At 40.4% G+C, this 25,800-nt stretch overlaps 1 protein-coding gene across 2 annotated transcripts; it reads right to left on the bottom strand.

The window, feature by feature from the left end:
- Nucleotides 1–13,543: 13,543 nt before the first annotated feature.
- Nucleotides 13,544–23,297, bottom strand: unm_hu7912 (un-named hu7912). 2 transcript variants are annotated; one of them, XM_036144542.1, is made up of 3 exons: nucleotides 23,054–23,297; nucleotides 20,311–20,467; nucleotides 13,544–18,076 (listed from the first exon to the last, which is right to left on the bottom strand). In XM_036144542.1, exon 3 carries the CDS (start codon nucleotides 18,022–18,024, stop codon nucleotides 14,824–14,826), a length of 3,201 nt encoding a protein of 1,066 aa, XP_036000435.1. In that variant the 5' UTR covers nucleotides 18,025–18,076; nucleotides 20,311–20,467; nucleotides 23,054–23,297; the 3' UTR covers nucleotides 13,544–14,823. The 2 variants fall into 2 exon arrangements, with proteins under 2 accessions (XP_036000435.1, XP_012721772.2); XM_012866318.3 differs by lacking the exon at nucleotides 20,311–20,467 and having other exon boundaries at nucleotides 23,054–23,296.
- Nucleotides 23,298–25,800: the final 2,503 nt, after the last annotated feature.

The raw sequence follows: 25,800 nt of genomic DNA, 5'->3' as shown, positions 1-25,800 counted from the left end.
TCAGTGACCTGTTAACAGTAAGGTTCTTATTGTGAAGGGTTTTCCACACATACTCTATAAAGTAAAGGAAAAATGCATTATTATTATTATTATTATATGACGAAGCATTAGCAGATCTTCCGATACGATGGCCGTAGCCAACAATCTGACAAGCAGGTCAAAATCTAGCCAAATCAGTTGAACCTTTCAGATGGTTTCTTCTAAAACCAGCTAAATGTTTACTTACTTGGCATTAGCCGCTAGTCGGCCAACAGCTGCTAGAATACACCGCAAAAAGGGAACTAAAAGTAAGTAAATTGTTCTTGAAACGAGTATTTGTCCTTGATTTGAACAGGTAAATAAGATGGTCTGCCAATGGAATAAGATTTCTGCACATAAAATAGGAACAACTTATCAACATCTTGTTTCAAGTGCGGTATAATGCAAAAAAGGGGAACTAAAAGTAAGTACACTCATTTCAAGAAATATTTATTTTTCCTTGATTTATGGAGCTAAATAAAACTATTTGCCAATGGAATGAGTATTTTTACCTCTAAAAAAAGATAATTAGATATCCTGCACTTGAAATACGATGATGGAGAGGAATTGTTCCTATTTTAAATGCAAAAATGTTATTACATTGGCAAATAGTCTTATTTACCTGCTCTAATCAAGGAAAAACACACAGATTTTAAGAAAATTTCACTTTATTTTAGTTCCCCTTTTGCAGTGCATATCTAATTATCTTATTTTAGAGGTCAAAATTACTCATTACACTGGCAGATAACCTTATACACCAAATACACTCATTTTAAGAAAAGTTTACTTTTTAGTTTCCTTTTTGCAGTGTAGAGGACTGCTCCCTCTGCAACAGTAAACATAAAAAAAATTTTAAAACCTTCCTTGTGCAATTATAAAGTCCAGAATAGAGCTAGATGTAACAATTTACGCCATCTGGTGATTTTTAATAACTGAATATAATTTAACTGCATAATTGAACTGAATATAAACACACATTTTACTATAGAAATCATTAAGACCAGTAACTATCTGACCTCTTTAACATGAAAGTTGATTCATGAATTTCAAGGTCAAGGAACAACATGAGCGAGAGCAGAGAACTACAGCGCATAGACCGTTCCCTAAAGACGATTCCAACGTGTCTCTGCTTTGGCAGCTTGTGAGGACAATCTAGTTCTGCGAGCTCTAATGTCTTCATTTAGCCCAACCCTATTCTGATCGGCCACAGTCACAGCTCCTAAGAAGAAATCTGAATCTGCTAAAACCTGTGCAGCCAATGACGGCTTTACGGCAACCATGCCCTCTAAATTGCCCGCAAAACGATGCATCTCTGTCGCTAATTCATAGAAACTGTCCTAAACATCCTTTTCAACTTTTTTATGATACCTTGAAGGGATACATACACCCCATGGTGGCAAGATTTATAGTAAAATAATAAATATTTGGTTCCATTATTATCACAACTCCCCATTTTCCTTACACTAGCATTGATTGACCGTGTGACTCTTGGAGTAGAGTATTGATAATATTGTGCAAACTGATACTACAATGACGTTAGATCTGCAATATATGTGCAGGCCTAACATTTATATGAACTGTTCAATTAGACAACAGAGCATTACTTACACTGTTGCGCTGCATAAAATAGCTAAGATATTTAATGCTGTTAAGAATGCAGCTACATAAATCTCATCGGTGAAACATTTCTTGCGTAATCAACTTAGACAAAAGTCTATTTTTAATCCAGTAACCAGATTGATGTAACTGGACAACACATTACCCACTACTGTTGAACTCTTCCCCTCAAAAAGCCAGCAGGCTCATGCTCATGACTCACTTGGTTGTGCGCGGTCATATTCTTAACTCGGCTCAGTCTTCACACAGAAGTGAAAAAGCAGGCGGGATGCTAAGCGGCTAGCTGGAAGGAGGACCGCTCTTTGTCACAGAGCAGAGCGCCCGTCAGCGCCGATAACAGCCACGGTTGTTTAGAGTTAACTGGTGAGTCAGTCATGGAGAGAGCACTGGGGAACTCTGAAGCAGAAGAGAAACCCGGGAACGCTCCATGTGAGCGAGAGGAATTATCTGCGACTCCAAGCGTCCTGAATGAGAATGTTCATCCAAGTCGGGGGGGGGGGGGGGGGGGGGGGCACCCTGTGAATACGAGGGGACTCACAGGACCGGCTGTTCAGCAGGACCATACGTGGGAGCAGAGGAGTTCTGACAAAGTAGAGAGAAACAACACGGGAGGCAAAGGATGCAGGTATTCTGTGCAAAAACGGTACGGCGGAGAATGAAGAGGTTTGGAACGCAGCCCGGTCCTCCCGTTAGGCGATCCCACACGCATTCAGCCAGCCCTGAGCAAAAGTACAAAGCATCTCTGACGGCTATTAAAAGGATTTCACTTTCTACAAAAGGCGTTCGTGACTCTGAGCCAACATCCTCTTCACACTTCCTTTTCTGAAAATTTCTTACGCTGCTCGGCGAGCAAATAGAACAACTGGAGTCCGTGTAGGTCATCATCGCGGGCTCTTTCTCTTTTGACAGGGAAGAGAGCCTCCGGGCGTGTGTGAAATATTTCTGGAAAACTAAGAAGTACATTCCAGCGGGAAGTGCTTGGACAGATTTTCAGGCACAGTCGGCTCAGGAGAGAGAGCAACACACAAAAAAAACTCAAAAACTCCTCCATCACTGCACTCGGATTAAGCGCCTAATGCCACCTTCAACCCCCCCGCCTCTGCTTTCTAGAACAGTTAGGAGACCACAAACCCAAAGGAAGAGCTGACTGCATTTATGACTATGAAGCAGTGACAATGGGAGCATAATCAGGAATCCCTGGTTTATGACTATACTGAAAACGCTGCTGTGCTGACCGTTCTAGAGTAGGCGCAAAAAGGGAACTAAAAGCAAGTAAAATTTTCTTGAAATTGGTGTATTTTTCCTTGATTTGAGCAGCTAAATAAGACTATTTGCCAATGGAATTAGTATTTGTACCCCTAAAGTAAGAATTAGGAATTCTGCTCTTGATATAAGATGATGACGATGAATTGTTCCTTTTAAGTGCAAAATCTTATTACATTGGCAAATAGTCTTATTTACTGTTCAAATCAATGGTAAAATACCACTAATTTCCAAAACATTTTACTTACTTTTAGTTCCCGTTTTGCAGTGCAGCACTGAGACTTTAGGGAAACATTCCTGCAACCTCCAACTCTTCCTTCTTTTCATCAATCCCAACTTGTAAGACACCTTCTAGCTCAGAGCTAGTTTTATACAAAACTAAAAGAGAATCTCACTAAGCAGGTAAAAATGTTACATTATGACGATCAGCTCCAGGACCGCCTGACACACTCAGATCATATGTTTTGTTTTTCCTGCATATTAGAACAGCAGAACCACGTTTCATCTTCCTGCAAAGCCTCATACATTTCCAATAATAACACAGGCTTTTAGGCATCAGAATACCAATAATTAGTGAAGCCATAAAACAGAAGCTTATGACTCCATCCCCAGTTGTAAGGACTTAACATTACCCATCATGAAAAATAAAGTGGCTTGGTACTTTTTTAAAGCTCAATGGACCAAGGACAGCTAAGTGCTACAAGCCACACGGCATCGTTTCTGATCAGCAGAACTGACAGTGAGGCGCAACATGTTGATTGTAATTTTAACATCCAGTTAGAATTCTAGCCTAATCTATGCATTTTTAGGCAGCCGTAACTATGAGCAACAACTAATGTTAGCTTGCTAGGTGATCTTTATGAAAATATGGCCCCCCCCCCCACACCCACACACACAACCCTAATCCCGTTAGTTTTCATCAACAAAATAGCTCAACATATTGCCATTAAAGGGGTTGATCAGGGTTGGAGCTGTCAAACAAGCCTTAAATGTTCTGTGTGGCTCCGTGGCTGATGTTATGGAAAATGGTAAACAGGCCGTTGTGCAACAGGTGAAGGACGAATTAGACATTATGTTTGCACTGTACGCTTGGCAACTTACGAGCCCCAAGTTGATGGCACCATAAGGATAAAAATAACACCACAAATTCATGGTGAGCAGCAAGCACTTAATTCACCAAAAGAAACAAAACAAAAACAACCAAAACGATGAAACAGTGAGCAATTAAAGACATGGTTTCTCAGGTTTGCCCATTTGTTCGCGCTGATTACTCAGTGAACATCTGTCAGATGCAGGCCCACACCAACGTCATTTTAAACGTCTCATCTCAGTGTAAATAAATAATCATGTTACAAGCTGTGAAGCGTGCTGATTAAAACAGGGCTGTGCTTTAACTTTATCTATGACCGTTTCCACTCTTGAATCTGCCAGGCATGGATCACTAACCCAGCGCAGTCTGTCAAACTGCGAAAACTGAGCGCACGGATTTCCACCGGCTTCGTTTTTTTACCCGCTGACTCTTGCCGGGCTTTAGTGAAACTGAACCCAGCTTGCGAATGGTGCCTGAAAGTCATGCTCTGCACCGATAAGAGCGACCCACCAAAGATTAGAGAGACACCGATCAGAGATCTGTGGCCGATTTATAAACTCCTACTCTTAAAACTTTGACCTGCCGATAGCGATTCTTGCTAATTCCACCAGCTCTTTAAGAACTACAATTAGCAGCGTTCAAACTAGTTCTTCCAGTGTTTCCCATACATAGATCTACTTGGGCGGCCCACCCAAGTAGATTGAGCCCCGCCCAGAAAGATAAATCCCCCCTCCCAATCAGCATCAGCGGCTACTCCGTGCACCTACAGCCAGAGTGTAAAGCTGGTGTTTCAGAGTAAACTATTCCCCCATATTGTTTGACTGCCTGTATAAGGTATTGATAAAAAGCTAGTTGTTGGGGCCCATAATTTCCACAATGCGAACCAAAATTGCCTAATTTACAGTAAACAGTTAAACCCCGAATCTACTAAACGAACAAGACTACGGGGCGTTCACGGTGCGCACGTCATGATACGAAAAACGAGCGCTAGCCAAGAACTGATCACTTTTTTGAACAAACGGGCGCGCCTGACTAAAGGCTCCCTCCCTCATACTTGCGGACATGGGTCCAGGTACGCAAAGCTCTCTTTTTTACGACGGCGGTCACCCAGAAATCTGCTGGGCGGGAAGAAGTCCTCCCATATCCAACCGTTTTATACGCGACTCAGAGCGGACGCGCTGAACTGCTCCAAACAGTGTGCGGTGTGTGTTTGTGCCACGCATTAACAGGTGCAGTGGATGCCTGCTGGAGAAGAAAGCGGCTCCAGGTGCGACTATCTTAAACATGCTACTACACCCCCGCCTCAGGCCACTGGCAGAAAGTTTGGGAAACGTATTGATTTGTCACAAGAAATGTAGGCGATGGGTGCGCCCCACTATGAGGAAACAAGTTAAAGAGGGGGGGGGGGGCTTCAGAGGGCACTTTACTTGCTTCAGGCTGAGCAGTGGCTCTGTGAACCCTCCCACAGTTGTTCGGAAACAATCTACAAAATACCAAACATCTAAAAAAAAAACGTGTTGTCAATTGGGCTTCTTTTGAACACGTTGGGCTGGAAAAATAGCTTTAGGTGGGTTGTTAAAATTTAGGCTGCTTTTCACAACATTTAGTGATTTTTTTTTTAAAGAAAGATTTTTTGTCAAAACTGTTGTCATTATGTGGCAGAAAGTAAAAACTTCTACTTTTAATAAAATGACGTCTCCTTGCACTACTTGTATGAGTTCATTTATTATGAAATGAGAGGAATCTGTGCAAATGATTGTCATTGTCCATCCATTTTTCTAGCACGTCTATCCCTTGTGGGTCAAGTGTCACTATGAAGTGGTCAACGTCAATTGTAAATACCTCAAATGGGTTGAAGATTCACTGATCAAAAATGCTTCATGGAGAGAGAAATTTTATAATTTTTATACTCATGCTGGGAGGCTATTGGTAAAACATTCACCAGCTGCTGTGAAAAAAATCATAGAGAAAATGATCTTGTGTGTGCAGATTATTTGATTGTCTGATTTTGTGGGGAGCTTTGTGCTGAATTTTGAGATTTGGGCTGTTTTTTATTGTTTTGTTTTTATTTTAAGTTGAGTGGGGTTTACGTTGCGTTTGGGCTGGAAACAGTCAGATCTGGCGACACTGTGTAGTGCTGGGTCCATTCAATTAACTCAAGAGTCAAGAATAAGTATAAAGAGATGCTTTGATTAACATGAGTGCTGATGTCAGGCTGAACACTGAAGTAAACATTCACACTAGGAGAGGCGACCCCAGCAGCTCAGGAGCACAAGGATCAGAACAAAGCTGGGCTCTCTTCTGCCTGCAGGTAACCCAAGTTTCCTTCATTTGGCTGACTGTTTTGGTTCTGTTCCTAGTGCTTCCCTGGCTGCCGTAGCTAACCCTCCCAGCATGAACCTTTGCTCCAGTGTTGATGTTTCCAACAGAAATTAATAGCGCTGCTTCCTGCTCGCTCTCATTTGCCACTTCTTGCATTTAGAAATAAGTCTGAATATCCACGCAGCACTAGCGACGGTCGTCTACAAGTAGGCTACGAATGCAGTGATCCACCCCACTCTCTCAGTAGTTGGCTAGCATGTTGCTTTTTGTGCTGTTTTGATTGGTTGAATTGTATAATTGACAACTCGAGATAGGAATGAGAGCAAATTGGACACCGAGGTAAGAAATAAATAAATAAATAAAATCACAGCTTCCAGACCTGGGCACAGTAAAATTTCGAGACAGGCACCATGCTACTCTGCTCTGCCCGCTACCACAAGTAAATTCTCAACGTATAGGAAACACTGTCTTCCTGGCCTCACAGCCACGAGCAGCCATTAAATATGTGGCTCTGAAGCAGGGCCATCTCACTGTGTGTGAGAGACAGCATGCTTAAAGTAAATAGGGTTTTACTCGTATTTTTTAAACCAAAAAAAACTCTCTTCATCATCTATATAGAGAGCACAATCAGAGTGGTTAGGATTAGTAAATGTAAAGTGCTTGTGTGTCCCTACAGAATCTAGACCTAAACTGTAATTTCCAACAGGCTGCCAACCTTTTCAGATTCAGCATATTGGAGGACAGTGCTAGCAATTCTGCTGCTCAGGTAGGCATAGCTTTATCATTTAGTGGAACAAAGACAAAATTATTCCCCAAATATCTATTTTTTGAAAATAAACTTTTCAACCAGAGCGCCGTCCTCCATCTTTTACATGAACTACTCTTCCAAAACTATAACGTAACATGCCTGTGCAAATTGTTCGATATCTGGATCATGGCTACAGCAACAAGGCTTAAAATCAGAGACAAGCAGACTGTCACTCAGTTTTTCACAAAATGTTTCGACGTCTATCCAGGAGTCATTGTCAGTTCATGGCGGGTCGCAGTTGATCCGCCAAATACTCTTCCAGGATTCGCAGCTCAGTAGAGCGCAACCCTTACAGCCTAACCCAACTGTTTTCTGATTGGATCGCTGATTTGTGATTGACATGACACGGACCAATCAGCTGAGGGGAAGAAAATTCATACTTGTAAGTTGAAACTCACAGCACAGTTTTACATTTTTGCTTCATATCTTTAAATCAGACCTTAACAAAAGAAAATGTTAACCTGTGTAAAAATAAATGTGTTCTTAACTTGCGTAATTATTATTTTTTTTATAAAAATATTTCTTACAAACAAAAATTCTTATCCATGGATGCACAAAGAAAAAATTCACACACATTTTGGTTTACAATGTGAAAAAAAATATACAACTACACATTCTGAGATATATATATTTTTCACTATATCTGCACAGAAAGGTTTGAGTCCTTACACTGGCTCCCTGTATCTCAGAGAATAGACTTTAAAATACTTCTGTTAGTCTAAAAACCACTGAACCGCTTAGCACCTAAATACATTACAGACTTGCTGTATAAACCATCCAGACCACTCAGGTCTTCTGGCTCCAGCCTGCTCTGCATACCTAGAACCAGAACCAAACATAGAGAAGCAGCATTTAGTTCTTACGCTCCACTTATCTTGAACAAACTCCCAGAGGACTGTAAAAATGCTGAAAGTCTGAGTTCCTTCAAATCAAGGTTAAAAACCTATTTATTTAGAATTGCCGGTGGCACCGTTGTATGGCAGCCTCGCCTCTGTCAGTCTGCCCCAGGGCAGCTGTAGCTACTAGCATAGCTCACCATCATCAGGGTGTAAATGGGTGAATGACTGAATGTAGTGTGAAGCGCTTTGGAGGTCGTCAGACTAGTTAAAGCGCTATACAAGTAGAAGCCATTTACCGTTTAAATGTTAAAGGAGCAATAAGCAAACTTTCATTAATTTAGATAGAACTAAAAAAAAAAACAGTGATGTGAAGTAGGGGTAGGACTATATAGAAAAAAAACGTATCAATAAAATAGAAATCCTATTGATCCATATCGATAATTGTCAACAAATTCAAAACATATTTTAACTGTCCGGCTAAAACGTTTGTTGGATACAGCCAAACCCGTCTTCTTGTGGATGAGGCATTATTATTTATTTTTACAGCAACAACTTCCACACAGAAGAGTGTTATGATTAGTGTGACATTGTAACACTGAGTTCACTGATCAAAAAAAAACAACAACAACAGTTTTTGAGTTTCAAACTGGCTGATCACTGACCAGCTCTGTACAATCGGCCGATTCCGGTCAGCAGACAGTTTCTTCTTAGCAAAGACCAGAAGTTATCCGTCAGCAGTTTACAGAGTACAACAACTAAAGACTACACTACTTTTGTATGTCAGTTAATGATTTAAAATTTAGAAAAGAGTGGAGACAATTCAGCCCAGAATCATAACTTTAAACATCCCCCGGAATAAGGGTCAAAACATTTTTTTTTGGTCCAATATATTCCATGAATGCAACTGTTTCAGAGATACGTTCATTCTGGCTCCGCACTGTTACGTGTGAGGCACCACAATCCAAAGCAACTTGGTTTAGAAAGCTAAAAACGTGCAGTTTGAATGCCAGCTAGGGGTGGGCGACATGGACTTTGAATTGTATCATCATATATCGTGGTATGTTTTGATAAGTGATGATAAAATACTACCTAAAGCTTCTTACAGTCTTTTTCAGGAAACTGTGACTGCATTTAATCATACGTTTGATTTTCATTTATATTTATTGATGCTCTCAAAAAAACAGCAATGGAGAAAACAGCAAAAACAAGAATCCTGACAATATTGACAATTTTCAGACTCCACTAGTTGGAATTTATCGTTGTCAAGATAAATCCAAATTCATTATCGGGATAAGAAATGAATAACGATAAAAACGGCCCAACCCTAACGCCGACTTCAGGTGCAGCTACTAGGAAACAACGTTAGGCAACAATGCAGATATCTAGAATCTGATTCACATTCTAATAATTTTTCCAGTCAATGAAAACCGATGGTACAACAGAAGGCCTGAGTCAGAAACATCCCAAGTTAGCAGGAATATCTTTCACAACTGACGTCCTGAAAAGCAATGAATAACCTGAACAATAGACCCGGCTGGAAGCAAAAGTCATACTTTGTCACACAGCGTGAAGACTGACACAATTTCCAAGCAAAGTGATTAAATCAGCACCACAGAGGAAGTAAGGCTTGTCGACTAAGCATCAGATAGAGCTGATGCGAATTTAAACATGAGGGTAAAACAGTAAAGTTTAATACAAACACGTGACTGAGGTACTCTAGCATGCAGACGACTCACAGCCAAGTTCCCATTACAGCGTTAACCATTGGCCTTACTACAACAGTTGTATCATTTTCTTCTTCTTCCCCCCCTCACACTTTTGGCAGGTAATGGCATGCAAATCTTCTCGTTTAATGCCAAACACAGCGGGAAGACAACTGTCCCATTAATCACCCCACTTATTGCTGTCATGCCAGTATCTTCGGACGTGACTACGTCCGCCCCCTCCTTAATCTAGTGTTGCCACAAACAGCTGCCTGCCAGTAATATCTGCTGTTGCTAGTTCAGCCACCACTCCAGGCCCAGCTCGCTTTAGCGTCCCATCACCTATTGTGCAGGACGGTGTTTTTTTTTTTTTAAGCTCGGACATTGCTCTCAGGGAATGGAGGGAGACGCTAAAAAATATATAAAAAAAAAATAAAAACACACGTTTGCATTTGGCTGCCGACTGCTTTAAACCCCAAAGCTCCAAGTGTGACTGCCAAAAGATGTGCAGGAAAACCCGGGGCTTAGCAAGGCATACACCAAAATCCCGTTTTTTTTATTAACGTCAAGTAAGGTTTTTCCATATCGCCTGTAGAGGTGGCTTGTCCGACAGCTTTTCTTCGCGTGAATTACCACTGAACGAACGGTTTGACGTCCAAAAAACGACAACGAAAACAGTACAAGAAAGCCGAGGATAATGCCCAAGTGTGTTTGCACTGATTTGGAGGAGGGGCGCAGAAAGCAGCCCTGGTGGAGCGGGGCTAACGCCGTTAGCAATTCTAGCAACACAAGCTAACGACGAGCTAGCTGACTTAGCTTAGCTTTCGGGCTCTGAGGTCCTCGGAGACCAGACGTGGTACAAAATACTCGGCGTGACGTGGGTCGTGCTACTCACCAAACGTAACTGGCCCCTGCAAGTTCTTCCCAGAGTCTCTAAACGCGGCTATTCATGGGATTTGTCGGGTCAGAAGAGCAGTTTGCTGGCGGTTAGCGGTCCAACGTTGGCTGGCTGCGGCTAATCGGGACTCTGTCATTTGCTGTCATCAAAAAGCAGGCATGCGCAAACGGAGAGTAGACGCTGTTAAAGGGAGCTTCCAAATTTTTTTTAACTAAGCAGGTATTATCTGCGCATCCCAACTTAAAAATGTCTTTTTGCATTTTTTTCTCCATATTCAAAATTTAGAGATCTCAGAGATTTTTAAATTTAGAGATTTAGAGAAATTTACAGATCTAAAGGTTTATGGCACACCGATTCCCAGAGTTCATCACGGAGACAGTATGTTTGCTTTGTTTTCAATAGTAAAAGTACCCATTTCAAGGTTATTTTTAAAAAAAAATGTGTGGCTCTGGATCTGGGTTGTATAATGTTGGCATCACTGCGCATGAAGTGTGTTCTTGCATTCTGCATCACAACAAAATTACCTTTGGTTCCCTAGAAATAAAATCAACACAGACAACATAATAATAAGGTATGTAAAAATAAGGAATAGCTTAAACAACAATAAAAAAAAAGAAATAAGCAAGTTTAAAGAGTCACTCAAGAGTTTGCATCTATGTGTTATGGACAGCTATAGTTGTGGGTGAGAAATTGAACTGTAAACAGTTATAAATGGGGGTGAATAAGGCAACTGTGCATGAATAAACAAAAGATAAATAAATGTGTCAGGCAACATCAGTATTGAGTAAATGTAAGTGATGAGCAATAGAAAAGAAGTGCATATCCTCCTATATTGTTACAAGCGTAGGTGCAGGGATATGCTATTAATTTACAAGGTAAGGATAAAGCTAAACAAAACTTGACTGTAATGTAAACCACAGCCAAAAAGACGAGTTCAAGCAGAAATGTGTACTTCAAAATTACTAATTAGTAATTACTTCAAAGAGAAGCAAAGTTTAGAATATATAAAGAATCTCCAAGTTTAAACTGAAGGCGTCAGGAGTGAAGAACAAGTGCTGTTGTGCACTGACCACTTTATTGCCTTTGAAATCATAAAATTGATCCAGGAACAACAAACTCAGCTCAACCTTTACAGTTCAAAACTTGAAAAGGCAATGGGCTATGCTAACTGCTGTGCTTGGTAAACAGCTATAAATACTGTTAGCAAAATAAAGGGATAACAGTGTATGTATTTGCATTTTATTTTTTTCAAACACTAAAGGAACTGACAGGGTTCACAAACATAGGTTGCATGATGTCTGTGGAAGAGTTGATAAAATACACTCTGTCAGAAGTGCAATAAATGGTTTACTGTGTTATCCCTACATTTTAATTACAAGGCAGCCATATTGGATACGGAAATCAGAATTGGTGAGAAGCCGCTCACTTTTTTTAAATGACGATTTTATTAATACATGGGGGAAAAGGTCGGACGCTATATAACCTGGCTGTTTGGGGAAAAGTAATTGCCTTTTAAGCCAAAATGAAGAGATTTTGGCTTGCTCCTGTTGCATGAATGGGCTGTTTAAGGATATGGATATTTGACTGGGCCTCTTAGAAATCGTATTTTTGTATCATCAATTTAGAGGTAGGGTTCCTGGTGTGCTTCATTGACCTGCTGCATAACCCAACTGTGCTTGAGCTCAAGGTTCACAAAATCATGGCTGGACATTCTCCATTAGGATTGTCTGCTAGAAAGCAACATGTTTCCATTAATCTATGCAACTTTTCTAGGTCGTAAAGCAGCAAGCAGCTCCAGACCATCACTCTAACACAACCATGTTTGTTGGTATGTTTTTCACCTCAGAACTCTCCCATGATTCAGTTCTCAGTCCCGTTGAATCATGAACGCTGCCTTCAGCTGAGGAAACAGAGGAGTGCAGGGCTTTAGATGTTGTTCTGGATTCTGTTGTGACCCTCTGGATGAGATATTTATGTCCTCTTGGAGTAATTTTAGTTTGCCTGCCACTCCTGGGAAGGTACACACCACTGTTCCATGCTTTCCCATTTGTGAAAAATGGCCCTTTGGTCCATTTAAGTCAAAAAGCTTGATAAATGGCTTTGTAGCCATTCCAGACTGTGAGATGTATGTGACTGTTAATCATCTTACCTTGGATTTCTTTATTCTACTTCATCTAAGACAGGTTCTCTCTAAGTAGTTTCTTGTTCAACACGTCTGACAGTAATCGGGTCTGCTTATGGCTAGTAAAACTGAAATTAGGTTTAAAAAGATTATTAATCGCAGTTAATTCCCAATATAACAAAGAGGTTACTTAGTGTTTTTTTCACATAGGGTTAGGGTGATTTGAATTGATTTTTTTTTCTTGATAAGCAGCAATCCTCTTTGAAAAGTGTGTGTTGAATATTCACTGGTTATCCCTGTCTAATAAAAAAATGGATATAATCTTAAGCATCTAGGAAGGAAAAAATGAAAACAGAATAAATCTGTATGGGGTGTTCTGGAACAATGTTGATGGGAGTAATAGGTGCTTTCTGCCACTAGGTTGTGCTCTAACAGCAGAAATGCCAGACCCCTTGAACAGGCAACACCACATAAGATAAAGAAGGACTTGATGCTCACTCACACGTCCACCAGTTGCTTTGTTCATAACTGGAATTAAATCATTCAACAAAAGCAAATAACAGCTTAGCTAATTTCTTGATGAATACCAAGCTTACTTCATGTGCCTTGTTAGTGTTATAGCTCACACATTGAAGTGGCAGACCTAAGTGACTAGCAACTTTGGATTCTACATGTATACATTAATCTAAGTTCCTTTAAAAGCACTTGTCTGTGTGTAAAACGTGTTATGATGGCAAAGTCCTAGTTGAATATTTAAAGTGGTGTCAAAAATGCTGATGAGAGCAAATAATTTGACTGGTTGGAAATGCCTTAAAAAATAATATATATACATCCTAATTTGGGGGAAGAATGTCACACTTGGACACTTGTTAAAGTCCATTTATTATATATTTATACAGCAGTTAGAAACATCACAAAATAGAAACTTGGGGTTGGCTCTTGCACAAAGATATATTTTCAAGGAAACGAGCAACCTTAGCTTAGTGATCAAGGACAATTAAAGCAGGCTAAGTTCAGTGCTGGAGCATTGTAAGGAACATTATTGTTTTAGGACTCATGTCATAGTGCAAACAACTCTCAATTTAAAGGTTATATTCAGTTTTTGTAGTAAAATAGGATTTTACAACGCAAGGTTGCTCTTTCATTGCATATGGTTAAATTCAGAGAGTGTGGCGGTAATAGTTCTCTGGGTCTCTAGGTCAAGATGTCCAAATGATCCAATACTCGTTACATACTGTTTGATATACCTCTCACATTTCTAAGCAGCAACTGTTATCGAAATAATAAATTCACTTATAAGCAAAAGCCATTAAAAATACCTAAATATAAATAACATGCTTTGAGCAAAATAGTTGTCTATTTACAGTTCTAGTTAAACAACATATATCTAAAGCTCTTAATACTTTAGAAATACCTATCCCATACATTGCTCTGTGTCAGATGCATTTGTTTGTTCTTAACTGAAGGCCACTTTCATACTAAGCAATTTGTACAAGAATGACATCAAGCATTAGTATCAAATGAAATGAGCTCCAACTAAAACGCTTAGTCTGATGGGCAAAAAATAAAATACAAATAGATGGCTCGATTGTACTTCTTTGTCTATGAAACATTATTAAATAATGTGTTGTTAAATAATATCCACACAACCATAACAAGGAAATACTTGAATACAAACAGTTGTAATATTACAACCACTGCAAGATGGCGCTTCAATTTCTAATATAACATTTGATAGTGAAAATATAGTTACCATTGCAATAGGGTATTGGCTGTCTTAACTATATCATTGAGATAATGAATGTGCACTCCCTGAATGATATATACTTGATATATTCTTTCTACACTTTAAAACACCTGAATAACTTGGTTTGAGCCTAGTCTACATGCAGGCTATTAGTTCTTCTGAGTGCATAATAATCAAGACGAGCCAATACAGGTAAACCCTTAAAAGTGCATTGTTTTGTCTTTAAGTATGGGGAGGAGTTGGGAACAGAGAAAACTCAGCGAGGGGGATGCAGTCAGCAAACTAAGTCACATATTTACACATATACAATTGTTCAATTTGTTAAACCACCATATGTATTTACAGTAAATACATTTAGTGCTGTTGACATCGTTATTGTTGCCATTTAGTGTTGTGCTATATAATATCATCTAAAAGATGAGGAGTGCCCAACCAGTCAAGTGTTCTTGGCTCAGATGCCGCCATGATCATGCACATGAACTGCTTCCCTGTTCTCTTATCTATCGGGTAAATCGTCGTGGGAGTGAACCTTTTGTTACTCTCCACAAACTCGCACAGCTGATTATAGATGTTGGGGTACTCATGTCGGAGGAAGACTCCCCTGGCCCTGAGTTCTCGCTGGATATTGACGAAGCACACCTCTCTCGCTTTCCTTCCCTCCTCCCCGTCTTTGTCAATGTCGGGTGTGCCTGGAGGCGGTGTGAGAATGAGAGTTTCCATTTCACTATCCATCTTGAGCACTTTTTTGTCAGGACTTGAGGAGGCCAAAGACACCTTTGCATATTTTCGAACCGTCGGTGCTTGGACCCTCGGTGAAGGTCTGTTAGGCACTAACTCACCGACAGCTACTGATACATTCAAAAGGAAACATTCATTGGGGTCGTACTCGTTGCCCGCCTGCTGCAATTCTTTGCAATATTCACCGAGGTTGTCCTTAAAGCCATCTAGCTCTCTAAGAGACAAGTACGTTGGAGATATTAGGAGGCTTTCCAGCCCAACTTGCAGGAAGTTCTCTGCAGTCTCTGGATTTGCAAAACCCAAAAAGAGAACACCTCTCCCTCTGGAGAGGAAGCCAGCTTTAGCAATGCGTGAGAAAGCCTTGTGGATCTCTGAATTCTCTCTGCAGAACTTAAGACTATGCCGACACACACTGCTGACACGACCATAGAGACATGTCTCCTTATGGATTTCCCAGTCATCCCTGCGGCAATTTCTTGAGCAGTAAAAGGTGTAACAACTGTGACAGGATTTGAAGTACAAGCAAGCATTGAACATGCTCTCAATCCGATTGCACTTCTTGTTAGCGCACGCCATAGTGTCATCTTCATCTGTGCTGTGCTCTGGAGAACATTCTTCTGCGCTCCTTTGGAAGGCATCACACCCACTATCAGGGTCTTTTAATGTGTCTGGGCTAGATTTAGAGGATGGGAGTTGTGTGCTGAGGCATTCTAAGTTTTCGAGTGCAAGGGATTCCGTGTTTTTGTCATTGTCCTCAGTGATCAGTTGTTTTAACTGGTCTAAAAGATTTTCATTTGACTTTTTGCATGTCGGGGGTTTGTAGTCAATGACCAAATCAGCTAAGAGTTCATCCAGCTGTTCCAGACTCTGCTGAAGCGAGAAGTTGTTGTGTTTCCTTTCTTTGGTCATCTCTGTTGTATTGGGTGGCTTCTTTTGATTAAGAAGCCTCTGAGTTGATCCCTTTTCACCATCAGAAGTATCCCAGCTGACAGAATGGACTTCACGACGCTTGGCATTGCCTGCACATAGGTCATTGTCTGTTATGGTGATCTCCGGAGTAACAAACCAGTGTCCACTCTTAGAATTTTTCCATGGTTTGTTTGAATTCCTCTCCAAGGAGTTCTCCGACATAGAGAGTGCAGCATAGCGCCTTGGTGAACTCGAAAGGTTAAGTATGACCGGTTTAGCTGTAACATCACTGGATGTCCCTTCTCTTGCTTGGTGAAACAGATTCTCATAGCTTCGTCCACGGGGCACAGTGTGTTCTCGTTCATGTCGTGGATATATGATATTGTCCCACGATTTGGAGTGGTTTTTGACATCTGCTCCAAGTCGACTTGCCTCTGTGTAGCTGTTAGTAAACCAGGGGGGAATGCTAAAGTCTTGTCTCACTCTTGGTGGTGTGTTCTGCGAGGAGTGGCTAGAGAAACCAGAAATGCTAGAGCGATACCAGTCATCTGAAAAGGCCTGGGACATTCTGGGGCGTCGATAACCCTCTGTGTTATATAGCCTTGGTGGAAAGCACTGCTCTTCAGGAGAGAACGGTTTAGAATAAAACAACCTTGAGTTACTCATATGGTATGGAGTAAACCGACTGTCTTCTCCGTAGTACGCTCTAGAAAGCGGAGTTTGAGAAAAATTTGAACCTTTCTCAGTTGTGGAGTAAGGCCTGTTATATACAGAGTGAGCTGGCTCTCTGTTGATAAGGTGGTCGGTGTAGTATGACCTCACAGGAAGTGTGTGCACCCATCGAGTCCTTGGATCATACTGACTGGTGGTTGCACTACCAAAACTGGTTAGACTGGACCGATCATCCTGGAAGTAAGACCTGGCATAGGGGTGGACTGGATACCGAACAGCGTCCTCTGTATAGAAAAACTTTGTTGGTATGTTAGGATTAGAGTATGCTCTCTGTTCTTGGCTCAGATATGGTGGTGTTGGTGATGGTATCCTGTGCGTGTCCAGGTGCTGGTAAGAGATAGGAGACATGCTGGTGGTATAGAGATACCCTTGTCTAAAATCTCCACTGTAGCATTCACTTGGAGTTGGTGTTGGAGAGGAGGCAATGTGCCGTGGGACATACAAACCGGACCTGCTACTGGCCTGAGAATACCTTTGCCAAAGATGTCCACTATGTGGGTTGGGACTCTGCCTCGATGTGTGCTCTAGTACAGCAGCATCTGGTTTAATGTCCACACGGCACCTGACATGAGGGCTTACAGCTGGTTTTTCTGTTTTATCCTGCTCAAAACAGTCTGACACATAGAGGGGGGTGTGGGGCTGCAGTTTAATAGGATGCACCTCATTCAAGAAAGGCCTGCTAGTGGATTCACGTTGGGTTTCAGCAGTTCTCATGGAATCTGAAATAGCGTGAGATCCATCCCTCCCCTTCCTGACCTGTGGTGGAGATACAGAGATTGGGACCGGGGTGAGGGTAGCCTTTAACCTAGGGGCACTTTTAGACCTTGATCTCCTTTTTGACTCTGACCATGTAAGATAGCTGGTTTTGTCTTCGGTAGTTTGCTGCTGGAACTGCTTGGTATTGAAAAGATCGGGAGATGAAAATCGAAGATGGCCCGACTGATCCAGTCCATTCCAGATATCTTTGTTTAATGTCTGAGGTTCAGGCCTGTTGTAGTGGTGCTCCATTGAGGAGGAGAAGGACTGTGGATCATCCAGAGACTCAATAAAGTCAAAACTGCGGCAGTGTCTTTTGTTAATTATGTCTGATTTATCAAGCATTTTCAAGTCACATTGCTTAGAGGAATGGAGAGAAACGGAGTGACTAGCAGTGTCGCTTAGTATGATGTCCCGGTACAGATTTGACGCCAGTTTATCAGGGGGATGCGTTCTGGTCATCTTGAAAGAACTCTAAGGCTCTCCTGTCAGTTTGATTTAGGATCAAGACAGCCTATGGAAGAGACAGAGAAAGAAGAAAACAAGTTTTTTCACCACGTTTCTATTGCTCTAAACATTGCTCTAAGTATAACTGATACAAGCAGAGGTACTCTTGAGTAAATATGTACTCATTTACAAACCTTTATTACTGAATGAATAATTACCTATACATATACTGTTGTTAGACAAGAAGCACAGCTGAAATAAGATAGAAACAATCATACATTAGTAACTAACTACTAACTTAAAGTAAGAAGGGGGCAAAAAGTGTACACTTTGCAATATATGCAGCAAATTGCCATTTATGTGGTATTTGAACTAAAATTATATTTTTATAGGTAACGCTGTGATGTATTGTTGCTAAATAACATCAAAAGAACTTTAACTTAAAGGTGCATAGCCACATTATTTGACTTTTTTATTTATTAATATGTCAGTACCTCACTCTGGTTGCATAGAAAGTTTTTATGAAAGATTATCCTATCCTACTGGCATATTAGTTATTATTTTGGTGTTTTACGCTTTGTTTTTGCTCAGTTTGTTAGTAAATAAAGCCTTTCGTGTTTATTTTCAATAACAGAGGAAGTACAACACTGCACATGCACAGCAGGGGATAAAACAAGGATGTGGCTAATGGCTATTAGCATAACCCAGCGAAACAATGCAGAATGGCCCAAGATCCAGTGGGGGGGAAAAAACAGAAAAGATACATGATTCCAAGGGGAAAAAGACTGGAATGTTGCTGGGAATAAAGTATGAACGTTGGTGTTCACTGAAGCGGACGCTAAAGCCACTGATCGCTCAGATGTAACTACAGAGTTGATTGATATGAGTATATTTTCTGATATAAGGCTCTTAAAGTTGCTGTAGATCAGTGTATTTAATTAATAACGGGAAGTCTTTGATCACGCCGAGCTGCCACTTTACTATGAGGCATTTCAGAAGGTCAGCCTCGGTCCGGCATTATTTAATACTGTTTTATTAATTAAGCAAACTGCCATTATAGTACTTCTGCGATACTGCTAATAGATAGCAACACATCTGTTTATATCTGGTCATCGCGCCTGGTGCTCGGGCTATTTTTATCCACAAAAAGGGCCAACAAAACATTATCAGGATGGAGGCTTGGTGTATATAACTTTATTTTATCATGATCAAACGGTTTTTGGTCTTTTTTATTTGCATATAATGTGGCTATATACCTTTAATATAAATTTATAATAAAGACCGAGATTTTTTTTTCCCTCTTGGGTTTTTGGCTGTTTTTAGGTAACCCATACAATTCTATTCTATCCAGTTTATCTATATTGCTCCAATTCACAGCTCATGCCATCTCAGAGCACTATGAAAAAAAAAGCCAATTCTATTGAATCACACAGACATACATTCCAACAGATACTAGTTATCAAACATAGCAGTTGGGGTGACAGTAGTGCAGGGGCTAGGAGTTTGCCTGTAATTGACGGGTTGCCGGTTCAAACCCCTGCTCTGTCTCAGGGGTTTAGGATACCATTACCAACAACAACATTTTAACCAGCTATGTTTTAAACATGATGGCTGCAAAGATAACTGACTGTCAGTACCTATATGACTGACTGAGAAGGTACTACTCTGTGGTCAGAGGGCCCGGTGGCGCCAATTGTATTGCAGCTTCAACTCTGCTAGTCTAGCTTGTCACCGCCAGCATGCGAATGACTGAAAGTAGTGTGAATTTAGTTTGAGATAATCTGGACTTGATAAAGCGCTATACAAGTACAGGCCATTTACCATGCAAGTCAAATTCACTTTAATATTCAAAGTGGTTAAAATTTTAATGTAAGGAAACCCAGCAAGTTGCATCAAGTCACTGACTTACAGAGTTCACTCATCTGGATGAGCATATAGAAAACACTTGCCATGTGTTGTTGACACTGCAGCAACACCTCATACCAAGCATGTAGTGACAGTGGAAAGGAAAGCGTCCTTTTAACAGGAAGAAACCTGCAGCTCAACCAGGCTCAGTATGAATGGCCATCTGCCACGACCATATGGAGGTTTGAGGGAAACAGCATACACATAAAAATAATAAAGAAGCGCTGATCCGAGAGTACTTTCTATGTGAAAGAAAAGCAAAAGGTCATGGCAGTACTAGCTCCTTTAGTGGCTTCATCTATGAAAGAAACACAGGTAAGCAGATAAACTCTGAGCAAGTTTTCAAGTCTAGAGAATGAAAGAGAGCACATACGGTGAGTCGCAGTAACAGCTCACCCAATAGCCGTGTCTAGGAGAGAGACAGGGTTAAACACTGATAGAAAGGACCAGGTGTATCATCTACGAGAACAGGAGGTTGTTGGCAGTAGTAGCCCAGGTGCCCCCTTCCAGGACGGTGTCACATCTAAACAGAGAAGCAGGCCAGAAGTAGCTACTATGAAGAGAAAGAACAGAGAGAGAACATAAAATTAAACGATGAAATAACAATAAATAATGCAAATTTAGAAAGTAGTAGAAATGACAGATTCCTATTTCAGTTTTATACAACAGAATTACTCCAATCAAATCAATTCCAATATCAGAGTCAATGTCTGTTTTTAGCTACCTTTTCTGATTTGATGCTTTTACTTAAAAAAGGAATGTCCTTCTTGCTCCAGTAAAAGCAACTAACGAAAAAAAAACTCACAAAGGTACTGTCAGCCATTACACTGCAATTTGTTCCCATACATTCAGTGGTAATAACACTGGTAATAATAACATTGATAATTACATAATATGCCTCAGAATTATCCTTTATTGCATTTCAACATCATTCTGCAGAACTGCTAAATCTGATTACACAGTTTAAATAGTTTTCTGCTGTCAACTCGTTTTTGAGTTCTAGCCACTACATCTAGCAACACATTTCCACTTAACAAGCCTCTGTAACTACTGGTCATTAATTATTGAGAACGTCATTAGGAGAAATTGCCAAACAGGTCAGTGAAATAGTATCTCACTACTTCCTGTGATGAACGTTTGATTGTGACATTTTTAAAACAGTTCTTAACCATTTTAACCAGATATGTTTTAAACATGTTGGCCGTAAAGCAAACATGACATTTAATTATGTTTTAGCATTGGGATGACAATATCTGTTGTGATTAACACTCATTTTCCACTCATTCATCACCACAATATCACCACTACTCTCTCTGAGCCATAAGATTATAATCATGATTTATATGTATATATCAGATGTGAATATAAAAAAGTAAACTGTCTCTAAGTTGCCGAACATATTTTTAGGAAGCGGAGTTTTGTACACCACATTTGTACAAACATTGTTTTCATTAGCTTTAAGCAAAAATGTATCATCAATAACAGAAATAAAGGTGGAAAATATCACTCTGTATAGATAGATAGATAGATAGATAGATAGATAGATAGATAGATAGATAGATAGATAGATAGATAGATAGATAGATAGATAGATAGATAGATAGATAGATAGATAGATAGATAGATAGATAGATAGATAGATAGATAGATAGATAGATAGATAGATAGATAGATAGATAGATAGATAGATAGATAGATAATATTAATTTGGACTGCCCCTCCCACCCATCTCCACCATTCAAAGAGAAAAATTGTTATAACATGTCTTAAATTCAACCCAACCTTGTATAATCTCTCTAAAATATATTCAGATATTTCTTTAGATTTATAAAGAACACCTAAAACGTTCCAACAAGGGGCTTTTGTGTATCTAACACAAACATGGACTTACTAGTTGGCACTCACCCACAAGCCAACCGGGAGATACCATCTGTTCATGACGAGAGGAGTGACCAGCCATCTTTCCCCATCATGTCTCTGCAGCTCACCTTAATATCCTGTCTGTTTACAGCCAACCTCTACAAACGAACCCACTCCGTTAGTCGTCTAGGTGCATATGTATACGTATTATGCTCATTTAAATTACCGTATGCAAATTTGGAAAACCTTTTTTTACATTTTAGGCGGATAACATTACCTAAATGTGCATATAAATGTCTAAAACTACAAATCAGTTATTTATGTCATAACAGTGACACCAGCTTTAGTTATCGTAGATGCCCTATTTTATAACATTTGTATGTCTTATTTGGCACTGTTCTAAAATATAAACTTAGTGGTTCTATAGTAATTGCATCATTTCTGATAGCTACTGTGTTCCCAGCTCGATTAAAATCATCAACGCCAACTCAGAAGCTAAAATTTCATGAAAATAAGACAAATGTGCAACTAAAAAAAGTCAGGTAGAGATTTAGCGATTAGTTTATCATCACAAGCCATTTCAGACACTTTCATAATTCCCTAGCGTTCATCTGGAACTGGGTAAATATGTGCATTCCTTCCTCCGCTCACTCCCCTGCTTCAAAGCTTCTTTTCAGCGTGGACGCTGCACTTTAGCAGTCCAAAACCACATGCCACATACTGTCTCCATGGCTACAGCCCACAGCAAGGAAACCATTCAGCCCCCCCTTGCAGTTGCATAAATCTCAGTCTGAAAATAAAACTAATAATTAGCAGCCATTGTTTTAAGCTGGTGCAGAGGGCAATCTGTGGCATGTGAGTAACCACAAATGTGTCAGAAACATTATGAGCATCCCGCTTATTTTTTTTACTTTATTTATTTATTTTTTATTCCAATGCGTGCTGTATATAACAAACTAAAAGCAGCTTGGAGAGGTATAGTCTCCCCTGTGTCCTTTGAGTGGGTTTTACAGCCAGTGATGATAAATCTGATGCAGATCCCACAGGCCCGTGGGGCGCATTCAGCCTTGGAGTAGTTGCTTTAATAACGCTCTTATACGCCCCTTTGGTTTTAGTGTTGCGGCAATGGCGCACAGGGCCGTCCACAGCCCACCTCACCTTGCCCCTAACCGGCTGCCTCTGAGCTCGAAACGAGATCGTTTGTGGATATAAGGCGGAGAAGAAAAAAAAAAAAAGTTTGGGCATTTATTAGGAGACGTACCGGAGAGGCCTTCCTTACCGTGTCGGTGGTTTGCTGGTCGGATGCGGGGGACATGGTGGTGAAGCGGCAGCCTGTTCTCTCTCTCCGTGAGGTGCAGCCTCAGCCGTTCCGCACCTGCTGCGATCCTAGGACTAGTCCTTCATGATGTGATCTGCATCACCCTGCTCTCGCTCTCCCTCTCGCTCGCATCTCCGTGTTGGTGTGTGTGATGGAGGAGGAGGTGTGTCACAGCTTGCGCCTGTGCGCGTGTCTCTGGGGGCGTGGCTGTGCGTGTTTTTAGAGGAGAGGGTGGGGAGGAGGAGGGGGGGGGGCGGGATGGAGGAGGAGGGGCGCTCTCTGGGCGTCGGAGCAGCAATGCGGTCTCTGCTGAGATGCTATGGGCCTTTCCAGGGACGTTTTTTTTTGTGTGTGTGTGTGTTTGTGCGCATTTTGCCATGACAGATTTCGTTTTAGCGCTTTCCACGATGAGAAAATGTAAACCTGACACCTTCGGTTCCAGAGACTTTACACTAAACTATTTTTCTGCAGATTTTCTCACTTGACTGAAGACTGCTGGTGTCCCTCCCACTCCTCTGGGCATGAGGAAGAAAAAAAACTTGTCCTATGCCAGGAACAAAATGTGGAATAACTATTTCTTAGTGAAAAAAATTAATAAATTATATATATTAATAATTTCAATATAATCAGCATGCTTGTTACACATGAGCGCTTAAAGTATGTTTAGTCAATCTTCTACTTTTATGCAGGCCCTCACTGGAAGCGAGGTCTGCTCGCTCACTCACTCTTTTAGCTCTACAACCGCACTTCCATTGAAGTTGGGACATTGTGTGAAACGTAAATTATAACCAATTACAAGGATTTGCAAATCATTTTCGACATTGAATACACTACAAAGATGTACTGTTCAAACCAACAAATATCCCAACTTCATTAGAACTGGGGTTGTATGTGACTGAGATCAGGGCCGTGTAATGGCCTCTCAAAAATAGGGGTGGGCGATAAGGACTTTAAATTTTATCAGAACATATTGTGGTGCTATTGTGATAATGATAAAAGCAATGATAAAAGACTATAACCAGCTTGTTGTAGACTTCTTAGTTAACTTTGTGGCTGTGACTTCATGTCAACTATAGCCCCACAAATACAAATACTGTCTTTAAAAAAACATATTTAATATTTTAACATATATTAAAACAAATTTCGAAATATGCTTCGTCAGGACAAAAATCACTTAAAGAATTTTGATTTTTCTTACTAAATTGTACACAGTAATGACATTTAATTATAAATTTGAATTTATTGACATTTATTGATGCGCTAAAGAAACCAACAGCGAAGAAAATAGCTAAAATAATCCTGACAATTCTGGCAGTTTTGGGGGGTTTTCAGACATAACTTATCAGAATTTATGGTTGTACAAAATAAACCCAAATTCTTATCATGATAAGGAGCTTTTCACAATAACGATAAAATGATATGGTAAAGGCCCAGTCCTACTCCAAAACTTTAACTTTGTTGTTTTTAAGCCACTTTGTCACTAATTTAACATTTTACTTAGGGTCATAGTTCATATGGAAGACCCATTTGTATCAAAGCTTTACGTCCTGTCCGATACCTTCAGATGCTCCTTTAGATATTTCTCCATAATGCTCTTTCCTTGTGATAATCCTGTTTTGTGAAGTGCACCAGTTTCTCCTGCTGCAATACACATAACATGATGTCCTCACCACGTACATCACAGCTCAGAAGGTGTTCTCAGGATTGTAAGCTTTCCCCCTTTTCATCTAAATGGTCATTGTGGCCAAGCACTTCAGTTTCAGTGTCGGTGGAAGACGGGACATATCTCTAAAAAAATGAAGATTGATTTCTCAGCGTGCACTTGCAGACTTGAACCTAACTGTTTATATTGCTTTTGAAGTGATGGCTTCTTCATTCCTGAGTGGCCAATTAGCCCATGTCAGTAAAAGACTTTTGCCATTGTGGACAATGACACTCTATACACTAGAGGGTCTTCTTTAGCCAGTGTGTTCACAAAGTCTTTTGAATATTTTTCTGGAGTGGAATGAATGAGGACATGAAAGGGGTTTGTGTGAGAGAAGAAGATGCAAAGATAGGATTAGATGGAGACAAATGACTCACTGTGGTGACCCCCGAAAGGGAAAAGCCGAAATAAGAAGAGGTTCAAGGAAGTTGGATCAGGTCATGTTGATGGAACAATCTGGCTCCTTCAAGTCTCCTCTGACCAAACAAACCAGGACCACAAATCTGAGCCAGTATTTGGTACTTCTGTCCCAGCATCATAAATTAATCATCTGGCTTCAAGATAACCCAGCATTTTTTAGTGTTAATTAATATGCAACAGTAGTAATAATGAATGATTGATTTAATTCAGCTCTACATTTAGTTTACAGATGACACTTTTGCTTAACATTTTTTTAATTTCAACTGAGCAACTAAATAGACCAATTTTTTGCTGTTCCCATGTGGTTTGTTTCTATCCACTCTTGTTTGGCCTATGTATGTAGTGGAACGTCTGAAGTCATTTTGAACAGCTGTGACTTTAATCCAACAATCGGTTTCCACGTGCTGGCAGATCTTGCTGTTTCTACACCCAGGTCGGTCTGTTTAAATGCTTCTGCTCCAAACTCCAACCTCGCCTCGTCCTTCTGCATTGTCTGAATTGATGATGGGGACAGCTGGCTGCGAGCCTCAGCTCAAAGCATGTGACTCCAGCAGAGGAACTGCTTACTGAGGCACTCTTCCTG

This window comes from Fundulus heteroclitus, chromosome 12, assembly GCF_011125445.2.
Source record: "Fundulus heteroclitus isolate FHET01 chromosome 12, MU-UCD_Fhet_4.1, whole genome shotgun sequence".
In the NCBI taxonomy this organism is placed as follows: domain Eukaryota; kingdom Metazoa; phylum Chordata; class Actinopteri; order Cyprinodontiformes; family Fundulidae; genus Fundulus; species Fundulus heteroclitus.
This window is presented reverse-complemented; position numbering and strand designations above follow the sequence as displayed.

Bases quoted from the DNA above. Each gene is read 5' to 3' on its own strand.
- unm_hu7912 (XM_036144542.1), bottom strand. From the start codon at position 18,024: ATGACCAGAACGCATCCCCCTGATAAACTGGCGTCAAATCTGTACCGG.